The sequence below is a fragment of the Drosophila guanche genome, unplaced genomic scaffold (assembly GCF_900245975.1).
Source record: "Drosophila guanche unplaced genomic scaffold, DGUA_6, whole genome shotgun sequence".
Lineage (NCBI taxonomy): Eukaryota > Metazoa > Arthropoda > Insecta > Diptera > Drosophilidae > Drosophila > Drosophila guanche.
The window spans coordinates 550,172-571,113 of NW_022995745.1; the positions used below are offsets into that span (position 1 = coordinate 550,172).

General features: G+C 47.0%; 1 protein-coding gene across 3 annotated transcripts; it reads left to right on the plus strand.

Annotated features, from left to right (window-relative positions):
* Positions 1-1,054: 1,054 nt before the first annotated feature.
* LOC117581489 (glutamate receptor-interacting protein 2) lies at positions 1,055-18,693 on the plus strand. Of its 3 annotated transcripts, none has more exons than XM_034268734.1 (10): positions 1,055-1,607; positions 12,759-12,878; positions 14,079-14,294; positions 14,373-14,566; positions 14,629-14,984; positions 15,113-15,276; positions 15,999-17,277; positions 17,352-17,554; positions 17,608-18,101; positions 18,174-18,693. In XM_034268734.1, the coding sequence occupies exons 1-10, from the start codon at positions 1,427-1,429 to the stop codon at positions 18,273-18,275; spliced, it is 3,309 nt and encodes a 1,102-aa protein (XP_034124625.1). In that variant the 5' UTR covers positions 1,055-1,426; the 3' UTR covers positions 18,276-18,693. The 3 variants fall into 3 exon arrangements, with proteins under 3 accessions (XP_034124625.1, XP_034124627.1, XP_034124626.1); XM_034268736.1 differs by lacking the exon at positions 18,174-18,693 and having other exon boundaries at positions 15,999-16,163; positions 17,213-17,277; positions 17,608-17,774; XM_034268735.1 differs by having other exon boundaries at positions 1,427-1,607; positions 14,376-14,566.
* The last annotated feature ends 2,249 nt before the right edge of the window (positions 18,694-20,942 follow it).

The following is a 20,942-nucleotide window of genomic DNA, read 5'->3' on the forward strand; positions in this document are numbered from 1 at the left end:
TACGAAAAGTAACTCTTAATGGAACAGGCGGCAGCAGAGCAGAGCAGATGTTTCCTTTCTGTTTCTTGTTCTGCTTCCTAATCCGCTCGCGTGCTGTCCAATTTTGGGCCTGTTTGTGTCTCCCTCTGCCCATTTACGCCGCTTCGTGACTAATTAGCAAATTTTGCGACATCGGTTTTGACCGGCGCAGCGCGCATACACAAAAAGGTCATTCGTGGACAGTAGGGGCCAAACCCAGGCCCATTTTCATCACCCATAATCATCACCATCATCAGCTGATTGTCATGCACTTCCATCATAACACCAACGAATGGATAAAAGGAGGGAGGGTTTAGAGTGGCAGGCACTGATTTGAGTGCTTTTCCCCAATGGCCAGCTCTCATGCAAACGCCACGAATGTACGTTTCCTCTCCTGCAACTCCACCAAAAACTGAAGCAACAACAACACCAATGCACATGTGAGAGCGTTCAGTACTTGGTAAACGAGGCAGAAGCTATTGAGAGGCGTTTGTATTGAATGAAATGTTAATAATGCAAGTTTTGTTAAATTTAACTTATACCAGTATCGTTTTAAGTTTTGTATTATAAAAACTTAAATTTCTCGCAAAGGGGTCGGAGCTTCTGCTCTCTAGTTTAGACGGGGCTCAAGTGTGAGTGAGTCAGCGGCCGCGCTCACCACTTACGCACAAGAGAGCGCAAAAACATTCTTAAGGCCTGTCTAAACTGACTGGCTGCCGACAGTATTCGTATCAGTGTGCTGTTAAGCTTGGCAAGCAACAGACTTGGCAGTAGGAAGCACTGACAATGATTTTATTCAACTTTGAAAAATATTTTGATTTTTAATGCATGATTTGTGTTACATAGTTTCGTTGCGGCAAAGTCCAATTACATTTCTGAACCACACCGTCACTGTGCGTTACCAGGCCGCTGCAGCCGCCCCGTTTAGACAGACCTTCAGAGAGAGAGCATGCGCCTGCGCTGCGTATAGATAGCGAGAGAGAGGGAGCGAGAGCTGGCGCAAGATCGCATTTTCGCTTTGTTGCTGCCTCCTCCATTCGTTCCTCGACCATTCAAAAATGTGCGCGCATCGCGGTGTGTTCTGTGTTCTGTCTCTGTCGTCTGCCTCGAATGGAATTTCGAAATTTGAATTGAAATTGAATTAAAAATCGAACCGCGCGCTTTTCCCCCCGCCTGCCCCAGCACCGTCGCCCATTTCGAGTGTGCTCTGAATTTTTCATTACATTTTTTTTGCTGTTTTGCAACGGTTTTTGTGTGAAAATGTTTTTGAATCTTGTGCAGATTCGGTTCTGCCAGGGCAGACGGTTCTTGGATGGTATTCTGACATCCTAGGCAGCACCTTAAAATCCCACAAAGAGAGATTTAAATACCCCAAATACTGGTCGCGGTCAGAACTGATCAGAAAATAATGAAATTGTGGAAATCAAAGAAGCCCATCGGGGGCTGCGTGCCCGGCAAGTCCTCGGCCCTCAAGCAGGAGCAGGAGCTCCATCATCATCATCATCCGCATCCACATACACATCCGCAACAACTGCAGCAGCTTCCGCAGTCCGAGAGCAACGGTATTGCATTGGCGCCCATGTTATCCGGTAAGTATTTCCTATTTCTATATTTTCCGCCTTGCCCCTCCTATTTTCCAATTTGAATGGAACATCTTTTTCCCTCTAAGCATGTGCGTTCCCATTTTCCGATTTCCTTCTGGGGCCCCGTCCCCGCCACCCGCTTCCTCACCCATTCAGGGTTATCGCATTTCCGCTCAAGGTGGGCACGGACGGCCGCGGCGGCCCTCAAAGTGCTCGTCTTTAGCTTTTCTTCTTTTTATTTTGTTTTTGTTGTTGTTGTATCCAAGTATCCAAGTGTTCAAGTATCTTTGTATCTGTATCTGTGTAGAAGCTTCTTGTTTGACAGTTTCAATTAAAAGTAATTGCTCGCTTTCCGTTTCCATTTTCATTCTCATTTTCCAACTGTTTTGTGAGACGGTGATATATCTGATCTGAAGACCCCCACAAAAAGATTTATTTGCCAGCGGATCGGTTACTCGAGAAACAAGTGTTGCAGGAAATGGAATGTTGCAGATCGATCGTCTAGTTTCCAATATTAATCACATTTATGGATTGATAGAAAGCATTCCAATATTTTAGGAAACAGTTTTGTCTTCCTTTGAGATGGATATAGAGAACATTCCGTAGAAATGGTTGACCATCTCCGATCTATGGGATTAAAGATCCAAGAAAAAGCCGCCATCGAAAGGGATCGCTAAGGGGAGTGGAGAGTTATGGCCCACAAGAAAACAGCTTAAGCATCGCCACTCTTCAAGTTGCAATTGCACAAGAGAGAGAGAGAGAGAGAGGATACACAAGTATCTGTGTATACGAGCGAGACTGTATCTGTGTATATTTTGGTGGGGTCGGGGGGTATCTGTGTGGCTGCGTCGTGTGCGCGGTCTTAAATTGCATTTGATGAATTTATGGCATGGCAGGCGCAATTAAGCATTTAATTAAATATTTCTGATGCGCTACGCATTGTTGTTGCCCGCTCCCCTGCCTCATGCCTCCTCCTGACCCACACCCCTACCACAGCGCTTTGGTCTTCATATTCCTGCGCGGAATGCTGCTGCTGCTGCTGCTGCTGCAGATTGTGTTGATAAGGCGCCAGACACTGGCGATTGATTGTACCACGAAAACGGAAAAAAAAGGCATAGACACAAAGCCAAAGAAAAGCTAGAGATGCAGGCATAGATATAAAAGCCAAAATGTACATACAATATGTAGCATATAACCAAAGGAAAGCTGAAGATACATAGCTAAATAAGCAGATGTGTACAAACATGGCAAAAATAGATAAGTACAGGGTACAGGAGCTTGATACATGTGTATAAACGAAACTAGTAAATGAAGATAAATCTACCATCCACCAGTAAATAAGAATTTAGTCGGACATTTTGGCTAGCAAGAAAATCCGCAATAAGCAAAAATTCAGTATAAAAGTAAAAGATTTTAGCTTTGAATTTAATTTGTTTCCATCAGATATAGAATACTTTATCCATAAACATATTTACATTTATGTGCATACTGTATTGTATGGATATGTACAAATCCAAGCCCAAAGCATAGGCGGTAGCGCACTGCACTCTTCATCCGTCAAACTTCGCTGTCAGCGTCAGCGCCATGGCTGGTGGCGAGAGAGGGGGCACGCCAACGACCAGATGTCACTTGTTTACACAGACAACAACTCCACCAACAACAACAGCAAATACAGAAACAACAATCACTCAAAGCGATTGATTCCGGAATCGAAGAGCAAACACACACACACACATGGTGTGGCCTGGGCCCGAGCGAAAGGTGTGTGCAATGTACCGAAAATGCAGCCGAAGAGAAGCCGCAGCGCTGGAGCCAAAAATCAAGCATAGAAGAGGGCCAACAGATGACACTGAAATGCCACCACCGCACCGGCCACCCCCTACCCCCCGCAGAACACACCCGCACTCCACACACTGCACTCCACTCTCCTTTTTTATGGCTTGTTCTTGTCGCTGGCTCGCCATTAAATGCTCATAAAATCAACGACAAAACATTTGAGATACATACGCGTACATGCTCCTCGTACATCATAAAAAATGAATAAAGACAACATCGATAGTAAGGGTTTACGAGTGTTGGGGAGGGGGTTGAGCGATTGATAGTATAAATGTTTAGGGGAAAGAACAGTCAACAGATTTCTAAATGATAGCGAGGGGATAAATATGTACACCTCGTCCCTCCATCTTTAGATCAAAATTCTAGACTGATCCTTCTGACTGGCTGCAAAGTCTCTGATAAACTAAAACTGAAACAATTTACAATAAATACCAATCTCATAAAATAATGCGATAAAATCTATGGAATTTGGATGGTCATTAGCCAATGACAGCGACAGAATTAGAAAAACATCAAAAGTGGAACTGGAAAATGTCAAATGAAAAATTCGTTGTTCTGTTTATCGCTTACTTTTTGGTTGGTTCCTGTTCCGTTTCTGTATTTACATTTACGAGTTGCATTTTTGAACATTCGATTGATGGAAACGGCAATAAAAAATAGCCTAAAAACTGAAATAGTTTCTGAGTAAGATCTATCTGTCTGCCCTTGAGTGTGTCCCACCGAACACTTCGTACTACTTGTTGCTGTTCCAGTTCGAATTGCTGACTGAAATTTCACAATATTCTCTTTGATGGCTTTCTTTTTTTATTTTCGGTGATCTTGCTCTTCTTCCGCTGCTACTCCTTCATCTTCCTCCGCTGCTACTCCTTCATCTTCCTCGACGATGTAATTCTCTTCTTTCTCGTTTTCCTTCCTTCCTTTTTCTCTGGCTTTCTCCCACCCGTTCTTGCTTCTACCATTCCCCCTTAGACGTCTGCTCCAAGTCTGGAAATCATTTGGTGACACTTTCCATCACTGCTGATGGCTTTATTTCGCTCTCTCGAGAATTGGAGTGCTTGTGGCTGCTCTTATCCCCTACTCTCTCACCAAGCAGCAACAATAAAAACCGCTCATCCAGGGATTTCCATAATAGTACTTCCACATCCAGGAATTGGGTACACATGTGTGGGTAAGTGTGAAGGGAATTACGATTTCTATGGATCACCAAGGGGTAAATGGTATAGCAAGTGGGAATGAGAGCAATAAGCATTCAAATTTGTTTGCCAAGCCCAGAGAGAGAGAGAGAGAGCGAGAAAAACAGACAGAGAAACACACGGAGATAGAAAGAAATTGTTGAGATTCCATTGTCACGACCACCCCTCCTCCTCCTGCAGTGCAACCACTCCATTCCACTCATTTTTGGGCAATCGAACGCATTTGTGTGTAGAAGAGAGAGCATGTGCGTGTGTGTTTATTTTTCGCCACATTTCGGCCATTGAGTGTAAACAAAGCAATGCATTGTGGAAGGGAATAGACGACGGTCGAAAGGCAAGAAGACTCTAAGCAAAGAGAGAATAGCGAGAGAACTCAAAAATTTGACGCAATTAAAACCAAAAGTGGGGAGGGCTGGGGCAGGCGTGATTCCTCTTGCCTCCCTTTCGGCCACCAACAGTTGGTGTTGTTTATGAAGAATGGGTTGTGGCTGTGGCTGGGTATGGGGATGGGGAAGTACCACGCTCCAGAATTTCTTTTGTTTTTGGGGCGTGAAAATCCAATTGCTGCCCCCTCTGTCATAAAGCTGCCAAATCAAACGGAAATGCAAATGTGCGACAAATGCAACGGTTCTGTATACAGAACAGCACCAGCTGAGGGGCAGCAGAATCAACAGAGGGCGAAAGGGAATACACAAACACAAAGCGCAAAGCGCAGTAGCGTCGACAGAGGAAAGAGCTACGGCGGGCAGAGCAGCGCGCTACTCCCAGAAACGGGAAAGCGTAGGAAAGAAGAAGAAGAATGCACAAACAAAGCGCAGTACCAGGGCAGGCAGAGCAGCAGGCAAATGCCATTTGTGTGCACAGTGGGCCACGTAGGGACACACAATAGATCACAACAATCGTTAGGCTGTAGCACGGGGGGGTGGGTGTTGAAGTTTCTGTAGGGATTGGGAGTAGTGGCAGCTGTTGCCGGCTGATAACGCATATAAAGTTCCGTTACAAAAGCAGGGACAAAAAGTTCACTGCACTTCCGCTGAACTTTCTCTGGGTTTGATTTTAGAGACGGGTGTAGGAAGTGGATATATCGAAATAGAAATAAATGAGGTAAATCAATATACAATATTTTTCCTTATATTCCTGGAATCGTGAGAGTTCCATTGATAAACTGAATTTTGAATATATTCTAGAAAGATTAACCAATATATAATATATATATATAAACATACATATGTATGTATCTATTTAAATATGCACTTTTTGTGTGATATTAAATAAAATACAGTTTTACGGAAAAGTTTCGTTCCTCAAGAGAAAATGTAATATTTTCAAGTAATTTTGACAAATATTTTTCTAAGATTTTTCGTGTAATTGTCTGCTTTGGCTATTTCTTGCAGTCAGTATCGTTGGACTCTTTTGAAGTTCTTTTAGTTTTTATTTATTTATGTCTTTTGTGTATGTGTTTCCAGAACCAGAACCAATTTTGGTTTTATGGCCACTTGGTCCCATGGTTTGTGCTTCTCTTTTGTTTTTGTAGTTGTTTTAGCTGCTTGAATGGCGTGTTGCAAACATTTTGGTGCCAATTGGATTGCCGGCTGCTCCCTGCCAATGCCATTTTACTTTGCCGCTGTCGGGGTGTTGCTAGAGTTTGTGGGCCTCTGTTTACTCTTTACTTTTCGATGCTGCGCGAAATCTGCCACAACAACACGAACAACAACAACGACGGCGACGTCACTCAGCAGCAAACATAAACACGAAACAAACATGCAGACACACACTTTGTGAGAAAGAGTCCGAGAGTACTGGTAGAAAAGGGAGTGGGGGAGAGATGGAGAGTGAAAGAGAGTGTGCAATCTATTTAGAATTGAAAATACATTCATATTGCAGTCGCCGTTGCCGTTGCAGTCGTAGAACAGACGCCTCCCTTTGTAATATTGCCAGCCACATTATCCACAATCCACAATCATCCACTCATCCTCCTGCAGTCAGAAATATATACACACACACACCCCACACATATGCAGAAGAAAGAGCAGAAGGAGGAGGAGATGGTGGAGAAAATGTCACAATTTTAACGGTTCTGCTGCTGCGGCGGCAGCGCTGTCTAAAAATAGCAACAACAAAAAAGAAAAACAAAATTCATGGAGCCCTGAGCACACGTTTAATGTAATTTGTTGCTCTGTGAATACCCTAGATGAGGGTATTATGATTGGGGTTAGATTCTCACAGCACACATAAAAAGAAGCTTCTCGGATCTCACGATCAATTCAATCAAGCATTTCCAATTGCAGTTTAGTATCAATTATAAATTGATAAATTTAGAAAACCATGAGAATACTCTTAACAAGTAGTAATTAGTAGCTTTACCCGCAGTCATGGATATTCAAGGGTATGCAAAGGCTCAAAGCATCATTTTTGGTTTGTTGTTGTTTTAGTTGTTGCTGTGTCGCAGCGACTCTTTTGTCGTCGTCTACCGTTTGGATTAATTTGTAGAAGAGACAGATTCCCCCGACCACCTCCGCCTCTTGACTCTCTTCATGCGCACGCCATCCATCCGCGCTGCACACTTCTACCCTCCTCCTGCTTAGCTCTCTCCCACTCTCTGGCCTGCATAAGTCGCAATAATTATTTGTTGTCTGTCTGCACCCCTTTCTCATATGCTACAACAACACCACTCGACATGGCAAGCAGAAACAGCAACAGCAGCAGCAGCAGCAGCAGCAGCACTGTCGCGATTATTTCATTATCCCGCCTCCCCTCTCTCAATCTATCTCTTTCTGCAGTGCACGTGTTAATTATGAATGCACCGAATTTTTGGTTACAGTTACAGACAGATGCACATATTCCTGCTTATGTCTAGCCGTTGATCAAGCAGCAGCCGCAATGAAAGAGCATTAAGAATTACAGTTACTTAGAGATTTGCAGCAGCAGCAACTGTTTTGAGTAAAGTCGAGCAGCTCGGCAATGCGTTACCCATTACCCACTGAGCCGCCTGGCTACTTGTTTTCTACATTAAGACTGTAATGATGCAGTTTTGATAATATGTTGATAAACATAGTTCCGCCTATTAATTCTTATCAAGAATAACCATACAGAAACCACAAAACTTACAACAAAAAAAACCCGCCTTCTGTCCTTCATTCAATCTGATATACTCTGGGGTCTCTGATGGGTGCTTTGCCTGGGGCTGCATCTTTCCCTTTCTCCCTGATTATGATGCTGTTCATTTAATTGGAAGTTCATTCCACTCAAGGGTTGCTTAGAGCTTTGGAACCTGCTTACATAAACACCATCCATCACATCAGGCATCTATCTCATCCATGAGATCTATCACAATCTCATTATGCTGGCACCCCCCAGCCACACACTTGATTGCACTCTCAATATGTCCTCAGTCCCGCACCAAATGAGACTTCAAGTGTCGATGAGTCGCACAAATTTGTACGCATCCTCCCCGAAAAAATCGAATGAGATCTCTCAGGCTCTTCACAAACAGTCTCACACCCCTTACAAAAACAGTTATCAGCAGCTGAGAGCGCGAGAGGGAACGCCTTTCATTTAGTGAACGGTAAAATTCAATAAAGATATCCAACCGTTCGGAGATCTGAACCGAAGCGAACCTTTTTATCAGAGACCAGGGAGGCACTGCGACTGCGACTGCGACTGCACTGCGGCTTCCCGTTCGTGCCCCGTTGCTGCGGCCCTGGATTGGTTATGGGCAATTAACATTTTGGGGCATAAATCTCTGCCCCCTTACTGATCGCGAGCGTAAGAGGAAATAGCAGTGAGAGAGAGAGAGACATAGCAGGGAATGGGGCGTATCGCATATGGCTGTGAAATTGTCAAATATTTTTTTTTTCCAGCGGCGGCGGAAAATGTTCTACAAAAAAATGATGACTCCCCTTCAGCTTACAAAAAAAGATCAAGAGGCCGAAGCTTTGGATACTCTTGCTGATCGATCATCACTGCACAAATTACCCATAAGCGATCTGCACAATATGCCAACATATGCCACACAGTGGGGAGAGAAAAGTGTTGATACTCTCGGCAAAAAGGGTAACTGCAGCTCGAGATGGTCGTAAATCAATTTTGGAATTTAGCAACATTTCATCCTGCTCCTGCTGCTGCTGCTGCTGCCACCATTATGCCATCAGCTGACTTTAATTTGCGACTTGAATTATTTTCACAAGCAGAAAAGGGTGTTTTTGGCACTGTGCAGAAAGGACAGAGACACGGGGAACAGGGCTACAATTTCATACGATGTGTGAGAGGAAGAGTCATAAACCTCGCTCGGTGGTGTTGTCAGGGCTGAAGTAGCTTCCGCAGATATAATCAGAAATAAACTAAATATTTACACAGCTAATCGGAAGATAAATCGATCAAAGTTGCCCATTTCAGTAGATGGCAAAGTAAGGATTTTTCTATAGTTTTTCGTATTTATTATAGGTGAGATTTTGCCAGAAAAAAATGCATTTTTCATGTATATTTTTTGTAGATATTGCAGCGTTTCAATGTTTGTTTTAATGCAGCAGCCCTGATGGTGATTACTCATTTGGTTTTTATGTTGAATGAATATCAAACTTGAGGGCCATGCGATGACGATCCTCCCATCCGCTCCGTGCCATCGCTGACAGTCGTCGCTGTTGTGCGTGTCTGGGCTCGCCTCGCCCTTTTGGTGCAACTTGCGGCTGTTGCACTTTGGCTTGCAACAGCCAGAGGCCTCGCTTTGTTGCGGCTTTATCAGATGTTGACATTTTTCTGTGCGGAACCACACTCGAGTTCATTTGCAATAATTGGTTTTCCTTGTCCTCTCCCTCTCTCAACTGAAGTGGAGTACAGTACCGCACCGAAAGGGAAAAGAGTGTGTCTGTGTGTGCCTTGTGCTAAATAGATATTGTTGGGAAATTTTTGACATATTTTCACGCCCAACGTGTGTCCATTAATAAGTCAACGCCATCCGTCCAACGTCCATTGCGTTGAGGTTAATGGATGGATACATGGGGTACCATGGATGACGTGTGGTCTGCCCCAAGTGGCAGCAGCTCCACTCAATTCCACTCCACTCCTGCCACATTCTGGAGGCTATTACTGTGGAACTGGAACATATTTCCCCAGTGAGCGACGAGGCCAAATGGAAGCAATAACAAAGCCCCAAGTCAATCAATCAATCAGCTACACACACAAACCGTCGAGCCACCAGTCCATCAATTGGCTCCCAGTCAAGTCCGGGCTGGGATCTTCTAGCACCTGTCAATTCGAACCAGATCGTAGCTATGGATCTTTGGCCTATATCTCAATTGAATGGATTGATCTTGTCATGGAGCCAAAGCGGAAAGCAGAGATCGAGTACCACTGTACAAATGTACCCCAAGTGAACGGCCAATTCCGCAAAAACAAACGTGGAAAAGAAGACTCTGAATCAGAGTATAGGAATGTTGGCTCCCTCCCTCATTCCTTCATCGTTGGATCGTTCATCGTTCATCGTTCATCTGCAGATCGTACAATAACAATCTCCTTATAATTAAGAGATCGCGTTGAGCAGATTCCGTTTTCTGTTGCGTTGAATGATGTCTATTTTGTGTCCGTAAATGTGGCAAATCGTCATGGAATCTCAAATGCATCAAATGAACCATTCCAGGGGAGACAGTAAGGCAACAGATACAGCGAGAACAGAGTGAGCAATGCGACCCCCAGCGATGTCTCACAAAGCGGCACTTGATCCCCAGATGGGATACTTAAATGGAAAGATGGAAAATGGAAGACGCTGCCCTATCCATGCTCTGATTGGCAGGGAAAGAGAGATCTGTGTGATCTGTGATCTGTCTAATTGTCAGGATGAGTTTTGAGGAAGTTGCGAGTGCCTTCAACTCCCACACCCATCTAGCATTTAGCCGCCTGCCGCCTGCCTCCTGCCACTTGCCTTCGTTGCGGCTGAGCGCAATTTCCGCTGCCAGCCAACAACTGTCGCCGATAAATTTTGCCCGCAACTTCCACGGCGACATCGTCATCCGCCTTCGAGCGGGCCATAAAAGCGAATAGAAGCGGGCAAAAATAGTCTTAACTGCCCCACGGATATGGGATATGGGATATGGGATATGGATAGGGAAAACGGAACTCTGAATGGCACTGCGAATTGGCTGGCAATTGCCTATGTCCTACAGAATTCTGGGAGTGTGCCCGTGTGCCAATTCAATTTTGTTTGAACTCTAATTAAAAATAGATTTAAGCGCGAATGCTCGTGGGGTGTTCCTTGCCTTACCAAAAGTCGGAGACCGGAATTAGTTCCGATTTGCAGTCCACACGTAAATCGGTTTGGAAATCAACTCGCAATTTGTCCATATATATTTTTTATTTGTACATTTCATAAATCCATACGCACTCCATCACATTAGTTGGCTGTTTTATGGGCTCTCTTTTCGAATTCATTTATGTAAGAGAGAAACAAAAAAGCCAAACTGAAACGTACATAAAATAGAGAGAGAGAGAAAAAAAACAACAGAAAAACTACTGGCCGGCCCCTGTGGAAATCCAAAATAAAAATAGCAGAAAAGTAGCAGAAAAAGCGCATCCAAAAGAAGCAACACGAAAATGTGAAAATTTCACTTCAAAGGCGAAATGCGAATCGAAAAAGTGTTGCACGAAGAATCAGAATAGCCAAAGGTGCAACTGAACCCCAAATTGGCACACCTTTTGGTGGAAAAAAAGCGATTCCGAAGCCGAAGAAAACAAATTAAATGAAAATAAATTACAGAGTGCGGAGCGAAGAGAGCGCCAAGGTGGGGAGAGTGGCGCGTGTGTGTGTGTGTGTGCCAGACAAATGAAGCGAAACGCAAAATACACTTACAGAAATCGGGTATATCGAAGCAACAAAGTCAAAACGTTTTAAGAATCAAAGGAAAATATGTGGAAAATTTGTTGAATTTCATCAAATTTGTAGCTTGGGTTTTCCTCAACTTTTATTCAGCCTCAAGTGCCTCTGTTGAGGAGCGGAAAGAGCATCCACGCGGCGGCCTTGCTTTCGATTGTTTTGCTTGCACTTTTTTAGGCAGATTTTCAGAGCGGCGCCCGACGTTCGTTTTTCCATTTTGTTGTTTCTTCTCGTTTTCGTTTTCGTTTTCGTTTTCATTTTAATTTTCATTTTTGGCTTTTTCCCTAATTATTGTTGTTGCCTCTGGCTGGTTCGTAGTCGGGCGGCGGCGGCGGCGGTCGCATTAAGAAAAACTTTATGCGCCATTGAAGCGTTCGAAAATAAAAGTCGCGTCCGCGTCCGTAGCGGTCGCCGCTTGCCGCTTGCCGCTTGCCGCTTGCCTCTTCCGTCCGTGTGTATCCGTTACGCACAAGACTGTGGTCGGAGCGGGCTGGGGGCGGATGATGGTGGCTGATGTACGCCGTAATTGTGGCAGATCGCGTATACGCCGCATGGTCCAAATGTTGCAACATCAAATGCTGTGGAGAGGCACAGCGCGGGACGCTGACGATGGTTGAGGATGTAATGATTTTTCTTCTACTGGGTTCTACTGATTTTCCACGATGAAAAGCAGCAAGCGGAGCTAAGCCTAACGTTTTTTTTATTCTTAAGTTGATGCGAAAATAAAATGTTCTCAGTCAAAGCTCTGCCTTGATGTACTCTTCCTTTACACAGTTTCGTGATTGCTTTTGTGCCTCAAGTGCCGATCTTTGGCCAGCATATCGATGCGATTGTCGCTGTTTGTGCCATCATCTGGCATTTTGTGGAAAGGAGGAGAACGAATCATAAAAGATTAATTGACTTCTGTTTTGTATCTGTATCTCTGTATCTCTGTATCTCTGTAGCTGTGTGTCTGTTGCCTCGATTGGCTTCTGGTGGCTGGAATTTTAATTGAGACTTTTGGCGACGCTGAAGGTTGATCTCGTATTGGGATTGTATTTTTGGTGGATTCTTCGAACACTGATGAATGTTTCTATGCCTCGGAGGCAGAGGATTGTGTGTTCTTTTGATCTGCGCCCGCAGTTCCCTTCTTTGGTGTGGCAGAATAAATTAAGATTTGCAGCTGCGCAAAACCAACAAAAAAAAGAAGTCAAAGAATGACCAACCGACCGGCCAGCACCTTTGATGTTTTTCTCACTCCTTCCATGCCTCTCCCTGTTGCAGTTGATCGCGCCATGAGCCCAGCACAGTCCGAGGACTCGGGACTGGCACCGGAACGTGGCACCACCTATGCCACCATCACGCTGCCACGCAACGCCCTCCATCTGGCCATCACATTTGCAGGTAAGTTCTCCCCCGTTTTATCAGATTTTAATTGTTCGTTCTGGAGGGAACAGCTGCTTGGGTCAATCTGTAAGGCAGTAATCCGATAATTGCTGCAAAATGCGCGCTCAATCGAATCAATTGATTGACTCAAAGCGCACATTATTTATGCGGGTCCACAGATTATGACAGACAGACGCACAGAACTCAAAATTGAAACAAGATTTTTGTATGCCAATGAGGAGAGACACTAATTGGATGAGACTAACTGGAAGCGAGCAGACTGGGAGTACAACAAGTTCCCATAAGCGAATAGATCTTCTACTTACTAGCTGCTGCTCCCCTCTCCAAACCCAATTTCGTGGCTCTGCCATTGGATTTCCGCCTCTGTGTGGGTCTGTCAACGACTCGTCAGCCGACAGACAGACAGACAGACAGACAGACAGACGAAGCGCGAGTGAATCGAGTGAATAACAAACTCGTAAATAAAGAAATTGAGTAAAAAATAATACAACGCCGGACACTGGGTTTGGGGGGGCAGTCGCAATGAGCTCAAAAGTGGCAGATTGCCAAAAAAAGAAAAACAACAAAATGAGAGAAAAATATAAGCAAAGAAAATGAGAAGGAAAAACACTTACCATCCGGCTGCGACGCTCTATGAGCAACGTGTTGCAGACTACAACTCCCCCGCGATGCTAAGGTTGAACCCTGCGGTCCCTATCACAATCCCATTTGCATTTCCTTTGAGAAGATTAGTCAAAAAACGACCAAAATCTGACATTTTGTTGGACTTTATATTCTCTGTGATTCAGAATCGAACAAAAAAACATGCAAGCCATCCGCATATATATTTATATATATATTATGTCTGGCCAGCGACTGTCTGTCGCTGGGGGTGGGACAGGGACAGGGACAGGGACAGGGGCTGTGGCTGTGGCTGGGGATTTTTCTATGTAGATTGGAACGATGATTTATTTTGGCAGCGACAACAGCAGACGCAGACCCACAGAGCAGAGCAGAGCAGACATTATCGACTGAGACATTCAGACGAAATCAAATGATTCCGGTACCCATTCTGTCTGGTCGATCGGCGGAAATGGAGAAAACCCAGCCCCAAATCAATGGAAAATGAGTTTCTAGCTTCCAGCTGAATTGGTTTTCGCCATGTGTGTCCATTCGCTTATGGGAACTTTCACTTTTAACTCTCATTCTCATGGGCAGAACGCAACGATCTTTCGTATCCGCCCGTTGTGGGCGCCCTCAATCCGGTGGGTCATGCGGCGGACTTTCTGGCACCCGGCGACCGCCTGCACCAGATCGACGGCATCTCCACCATTGGCCTGAGCAATCAAAAGGTGATGAATATGCTCTGTGCCGATGCCAGCGGCGGCGGAGCACCTGCTATCGTTGAGATTGAATACTCGCTGCCGGAATACAGTAAGTAATTGGAAACGAAATCAATATCTGATGTTCTACATCCCTCTGTCTGTGCATCTTCCTCTGTGGTGGCTGCAGCAGTTTCACAGAACAGTCTCTGTGTGTCCTCAAAGCTGGCACAGATCACCGTCGAGCGGGAGAGCGGCTGCCTGGGCCTGACGTTGCGCGGCGGTGCCGATTATCCGCTGATTGTGACCCATGTCCGTCCCCACGGTCCTGTCTACAAAACGGGACGCATCAAGCCCGGCGATCGTTTGCTTCGAGTGGATAATGTGAGTACCAGATCCCCCCGATGATCCCTGAGCTCCTGTTGACTCCCCGTTCCCCATTGCAGATCTCACTGATTGGCAAGACCCTGGCGGAGGCGCAGCAGATCATCAAGTGCGGCGGCGTTCATGTGTCCGGCGGCTACACAAATCTGACCATCGAGTATGACGTGTCCGTTGTGCAGAGCGTCGAGTTCTCCATGGGCCCCCTGCTCATCGAGATCGAGCGTCCCATGAACGACAAGCTGGGCCTTGTGCTCTGCAACTACACAGCGGCCATGGCAGCGGCGGGATCCAACTCGGTGTCCGGCTCTGGCTCGAGCACCCCCTCCAGCGGTGGGGAGAAGCTTGAGGATTTGGTGTTGGTGGTCACCCAACCGGGTGTCTACATAGCGAGCATACTGCCCGCCAGCATTGCCGATCGGTAAGTGGCCATGGGAATGATGTCATCCCAGTCTCACTCTCAGTCTCAGTCTCAGAGTCAGTCTCTGTGTTCGTTTCGGTCTCTTTGCATCTCAAAATGAAACACTTTTTGTGGCTTTTGTGTTGCAGATGCGGCGCCTTATCCGTTGGCGATCAGGTGCTCTCCATCGACGACACCATGATCGAGCATTCGGCCTACAGTCCCGATGAGGTGATGACCATATTGGACACCAGCACAGGACGGGGCTACACGCAAATGCAGATCATGCCCGCTCACGCTCTGGCCCGACGCGGTGAGTCTCTCCAAAATGCAATCCAAGCGATCCACTTTTTCCCATTTGGCTATCGACTTGAAGCGATCAGCGACAGAGGCGGCAGAGGCGGCAGGCTCCCAAGCGACGCGACGAAGCGAAGGTCTGGCGTGGGCGTCACGGCTAATGAACAGAGTCGTTCGATTGTCGTTGGCTGAACCACAGTTGAAACAATAGACAGACGGACAGACAGACGGACAGACAGACGGACGGACAGACGGAGGGAGGTCAAAGTGTTGGGGTCTCTAGAGGAGTTGCTACAGAAGGAAGCTGCTGAGAATGCGTGGAATCTATACTCTGGCGACTGCAACTCGTATTTAGATTATATACCGCGTCATGCCGCCAGCGCCCCTCTGCCGCGCGATTGTCTGCTGTTGAATCCACCCTCGCTGGGGCCCAATCAATTGGCTTCTCTATGTTTTTCGTTCGTTAATTTGTTAAGCAAACACACGCAAAGACGAGACAGACACGGGAGGAAAGACATACAGAGAGACAGGGACTGAGATATGTTCTGTCATTCTTCCCCCCCCCCAAGAATCGATCGACTGAAAATGGAATCAAAGTGGAAGTGGATCGTGTGGCCCCATAAATTGCTCAAGGGCTGGGAGGACGCACAGCAGCTGTGCAGGGGCAGGCACTAAGCTGTGGATCAGTTCAGGGGAGTCTTATTCTATTTGCAGTTCTAATTCGAATCTCTTTTGCAGGTCACACGGCGCTGGGTAGTCCAAAGTATAGCTTCAGCACTTTGGAGTCGCGCAAGTCAACGTCCGCGTCCGCGTCCGCGTCCGCAACGACAGGCAGGCAGCGTCAGCGTTTTGCCCGCAAGAGCTCTCTGCCGCTGGAGGGGCTGCCACTGGCTGTGGCAGCAGGCGGAGCAGGAGGACAGGGCCATGCCAGCAGCAGCTTGGGCCTGTGCCGTGCCGAGAGCTTTCCCGTGCTGCTCGATTGCAGCCAGGGTGCTGGCATTGTCCTTGCGGGCGGGGATGCCGCCGGTGCCATGACCATTGGCCAAATACTCGCCGACTCCGTGGCCGATCGCAGTGGCTGCATTCAGATTGGCGATCGCATCGTGGCCATTAACAAAATGTACAGCCTGGATGCGATGGCCATGCGGCAGCTGCTGGAAGGTGGCTCCCTGCGTCACACCTCAAATGGGAATGGGAATGGCAACGGGTCCAATGGGAACATAAGCGCCATGAATTGTGCACCGGCCAATTGGCTGGAGCTGGAGATCGAGTTCGATATGCCCGACGCTGTGGTGCCGTCCAGCGGCGTGTTCAATGTGAAGCTGCTGCGCGCGGGCAAATGTGGGCTGGGACTGAGCGTTAGCGGCTCCAGTCACGGCGGCCTCGTCATCTCTGATGTCAAAATGGGCAGTCCCGCCCATCGCAGTGGCTCCCTGAGGACGGGCGACATACTGCTGGCCGTCGATCAGCATCCGGTGCAGCACTTTAATGTTGATTCGCTGCTCAAGGACTCACAGCCGATGCAGCAGCAGCAGTCGGGCAGTAGTCCCCCCGTGAGTCCCAGCAGCACGGCAGCTGACTTCACCACGCTGACCATCAAGCGTGTGGTGCTGCCCGACTTCCTGCCAATGGCCAGCAGTCCCATCTACAGCAACTGCCCCTCGGGCATGCCGGAGCACGATCTGTACAGCAGTGCCTATGTGACTTCTGGCAAATATGCGGACTGCATCTCCCTGAAGTCACGCACACCGCAGCCGGAGTACTTCCGCCTGCCCATGCAGCAGCAGCAGCAGCAGCAGCAGCAGCAGCAGCAGGAGGATCAATCCTCGTCATCGGTGCAGTTGCGGCATGTGGGCGGTGGCTCGTTCAGCCGCTCCTTTGGTGGTGCGAATACACAGAGCTTGACCACCGAGCTGCCTGAGGAGGAGGACGAGGACGAGGAGCAGGATGAGGAGGAGGAGCAGCAGCAGCAGCAGGAGCAGCTGTACACGGGCTACGAGCTGAATCGCTATGCCAGGTAGGCCCCCCCAAAATCCCCCCCAACCCACACATCTCCATGTATCCATATTCAATCCTCCCTTTTTTCTGCAGTGTGGACTGCACGGCTCTGCCGCCGCCCATGGAGAGCAAGGTGTACGGCTCGGCGGCAAGTTCGAGCAGCAAGAGCAGCGGCAGCAGCCTGCACCAGATCATCTTCACGGTGCGCCTGGAGCCCAAGGGTGGCCTGCTGGGCATTACGCTGGCTGGCAGCGAGGACATCACCAAGCCAATCACCATCAGTGGCCTCGTGGAGGGTACGTCCGAGGCTAACAGCAGGGAGAAGCATTCTGATAGCTCTGTTTTCCAGGTGGCATTGGCCATAAGAACGGACAGATACATGTGGGCGATCAGCTGCTGGCCATCGATGAGCACTCGGTGCAGGGCATGCCGCTGTCGCATGCCACCAGCCTGCTGCAGAATCTGGGCGACTTGGTCGACCTCAAGATACTGCGCAGCCATGCGGATCTGGCCAATGGCAGCCACCAGCTGCCATCGCAGACGCAGGCCATCTACGCCAAGGTGCAACGACGGCCGCGCAGTCCCAGCAAGGAGTCAACCTGCAACGGAAACCTGAATGCCAGTGCCAATGGCAGCACGAATGCCAGTGCCAATGGGTGTGCCAGTGGCAGTGGCAAACAGCGCGTTTTCCATGTGACGCTGTACAAGGACAAGGTGTACGATGACTATGGCTTCTCCGTCTCCGATGGCCTGTACGAGCGGGGAGTGTTCATCAATCGCATACGCAGCGGTGGGCCCGCGGATATGTGCGGCCAGCTGAAGCCCTTCGATCGCATCATGCAGGTGGGACGATCCCTGAATCACAGATTTATCTGCAGGATAACTTTCAACTTTCTGGTTGCGCCAATGTTTCAGGTGAACGAGATGAAGACGCAGGACTTTGACTGCTGCCTGACGGTGCCGCTAATAGCCGCCGCCGGTGATAAAATCGAAATGATTATGCAGCGCACAGAGTGACCGCCACGCTTCATCGGCCCCCCTGTTAAACTAGTTGTATGCTAAGCTAATCCTAAGTGCCATCCGCCACACAGCCACACAGCCACAAACTAAACCAAACCAAACCAAACGAGAGCCTCAACGAGAAGCTTATCCCAACGAACCAAACTGCTGCCTTGAGAACGAACCACACAACTTTACCGACAATAATGAGCATCAAAATATATCCCAGCTATATCGCTATATCGCTATATTGCTTGGCTTTCCGCATATATCATATATCATTTATAGTATATCGTATATTTAGATCTTTAGGTTCCGCCATAACCAAATAATGCCCTCTTAGGGTAGTTCTGCCATAATTATACTTAAATTCTATCTCTTAACTTGTTTTCTAGCCTAAATAAATAATCTTACTGAAAGTTTGTTCGCAACTAAACATCAACCACAAAGTTATACCATGCTAAGTGCACCGCAATCAAAGGGCAAGAGTAACGGACCCCTGAGAGGACCGAGAGCAGAACAGGCAGAGGATCGCTCACTGGGCGACCATTTTGTAATCGATCAGCTATAGGCTTGGAGTAGTTTTAAAGAAGGTTTCCAGATAACTTCTTCAGTTCCCATAGATGTTCGCACATTGTAAGCCAACTTTGATCCCTTTCTGTTGCATTCGATTGCTTTCAATGTCTTAATCAAGACTAAACGAGCATGCACTATAGTATATAGTGAAACATCTGGCGAGATCTGGCGTTTGCTGCGCTTGTACTATGAACCCCCTTGGCACGGCTCGTGTTTGCGTCGCGTTTGCGTCCGTCACTGATCTTGTAAACAAATACCCCACTGGGATTTATGTGTGCCACTGCGACTATATAAATATTAGCAGCGATTGTTGTTCAATACTCCAGATTCCTCCTGATTCTATTCTATTTTCAGTATTGCTCATATTTATAGTCGGTGCATTGTCGACAAAAACAAATTGTTTTGTGCAAAAGGTCCCAGAGGAGAGGGTCACAGACTCTCATCCGATGACGTTGGGGGACTCTCTCTCAAACAATTGGAAAAACACATGCCATTGCTGCTGCTGCTGCTGCTGCTGCTGTTGTAATGCATTTGGATTTTGGAACCGGAATCCGGAATTTTTGCTCCGAACTCAAAGTTCGATGCTTATCGCTGGAGGCCAAAAGTGAAATTCTTCTGGTCTGACACCCGGAAACCCGCCCGCCTATAGCCGGGCTAACCTATTCAATTGAAACTAACTATTGCTTAGTTAAGTCTATAAAAGTGATCCATTTCGGCCCTGTCCTTCATCTAGTCGTCTGTAGATAGGATTCAGTTCTTGTGAACATAAAATAAAGTAAGAAAATGTTGCACAAACTACGAGTTAATTTCGCAACATAAATTATATTTCATTTTGATCCGTTTTGCTCCTGGCGTAGGTTTTCCTGATCAAAATGGATTAAAATAGGAAAGGGAACACACAGCTGTTGATTTTCACTGCATATTAACTTATTTGGCAATTGTTTTCGACCGAATTTGAAGAATTTTGTCCATAGCTTAAGCGTCAAAGGGTCAGTTTAAGGTTCGTAGCGAGAGTGCTCTTCCAGGTCGAATGGCACTTGTTATGGATGCACAGGGAAGTATCATTAGGGACAAAAGAACTATAAATAACTCTGTGCTGATATTCCATCCTCTCTGTGAAGTGGGGGCGATGGGTTGCTGATGCTGATGGGGTAGCCTATGGGGTAGAATGAGTCGTAAACAAAAACAAATCTTAATCTTGATACCGGGCGAGGCCTTCGGTCTTCGCTCTTCGCTCTTCGTTGTCTTCGGTGTAACTTTTGTCTGCTCCATGAAGCGGCTTCTCGCCTCGTCACGTCTCGTCTCGTCTCTCGTGCCAGAGAACAGCCCCCAGCGATCGATTGACGTCAATCGTCGCATCGAAATCCTGGTGAAATGTCAAACGATCAAAAACCCGTAAACACCTTTTCACATGGACTCTGGAACCGTCCCGGGTCGGCCCGGCCTGGCGGACGGTCGAAAGCGAATCTGTGTGCTGGAGATGTCGATGAGAGCTGATAAGAACGGTGAATGGAATGGTATGGGAAGAACGGAATCGTGTCCAGACATTGACACCACCTGAATGGGACAGCGGCCGAGGTAGTGGCAGGGGAAGAGGAAGAGGAAGAAGGCCCGTCGCGTTGCTTGACACAGTTTCTGGAAAGATTTGGAATTTGGCATTGACAGAGATAGATAGAGTACGAGTCACAGCTCGCTCTCACCGTCATTGGGGGCGGGGGTCCTCTGTTTATGACCCTATAACTCTTTTCTGTTTCTCTCTCTCCCCATTGCACTATGTGCGGCGACTTTGTAGTTGCTTATCATGCATGGAAGGTGCATCCCATTTAGAGAGAGTGAGCGCGAGAGAGAGGGGAGTGAGTGATGTTTTGTACTTTGCATCCGAACTCGCTTTACACTGCACTATGGGGTGAAAAGCTTCAAATTCTTACATTAAATGGATGTACATATGTAAACATGTAACATGCACTGTTAATACACCATGAAACCATACAAAGTATTATTTTAAAGTGCTGATTAAATGCTTGTTTATTGTTAATAAATAATAAAATGTTAAACATGCAAAATATTCGTTGAAGGTTGCACAAACAAAATACATGTTTTTGTTTGTTT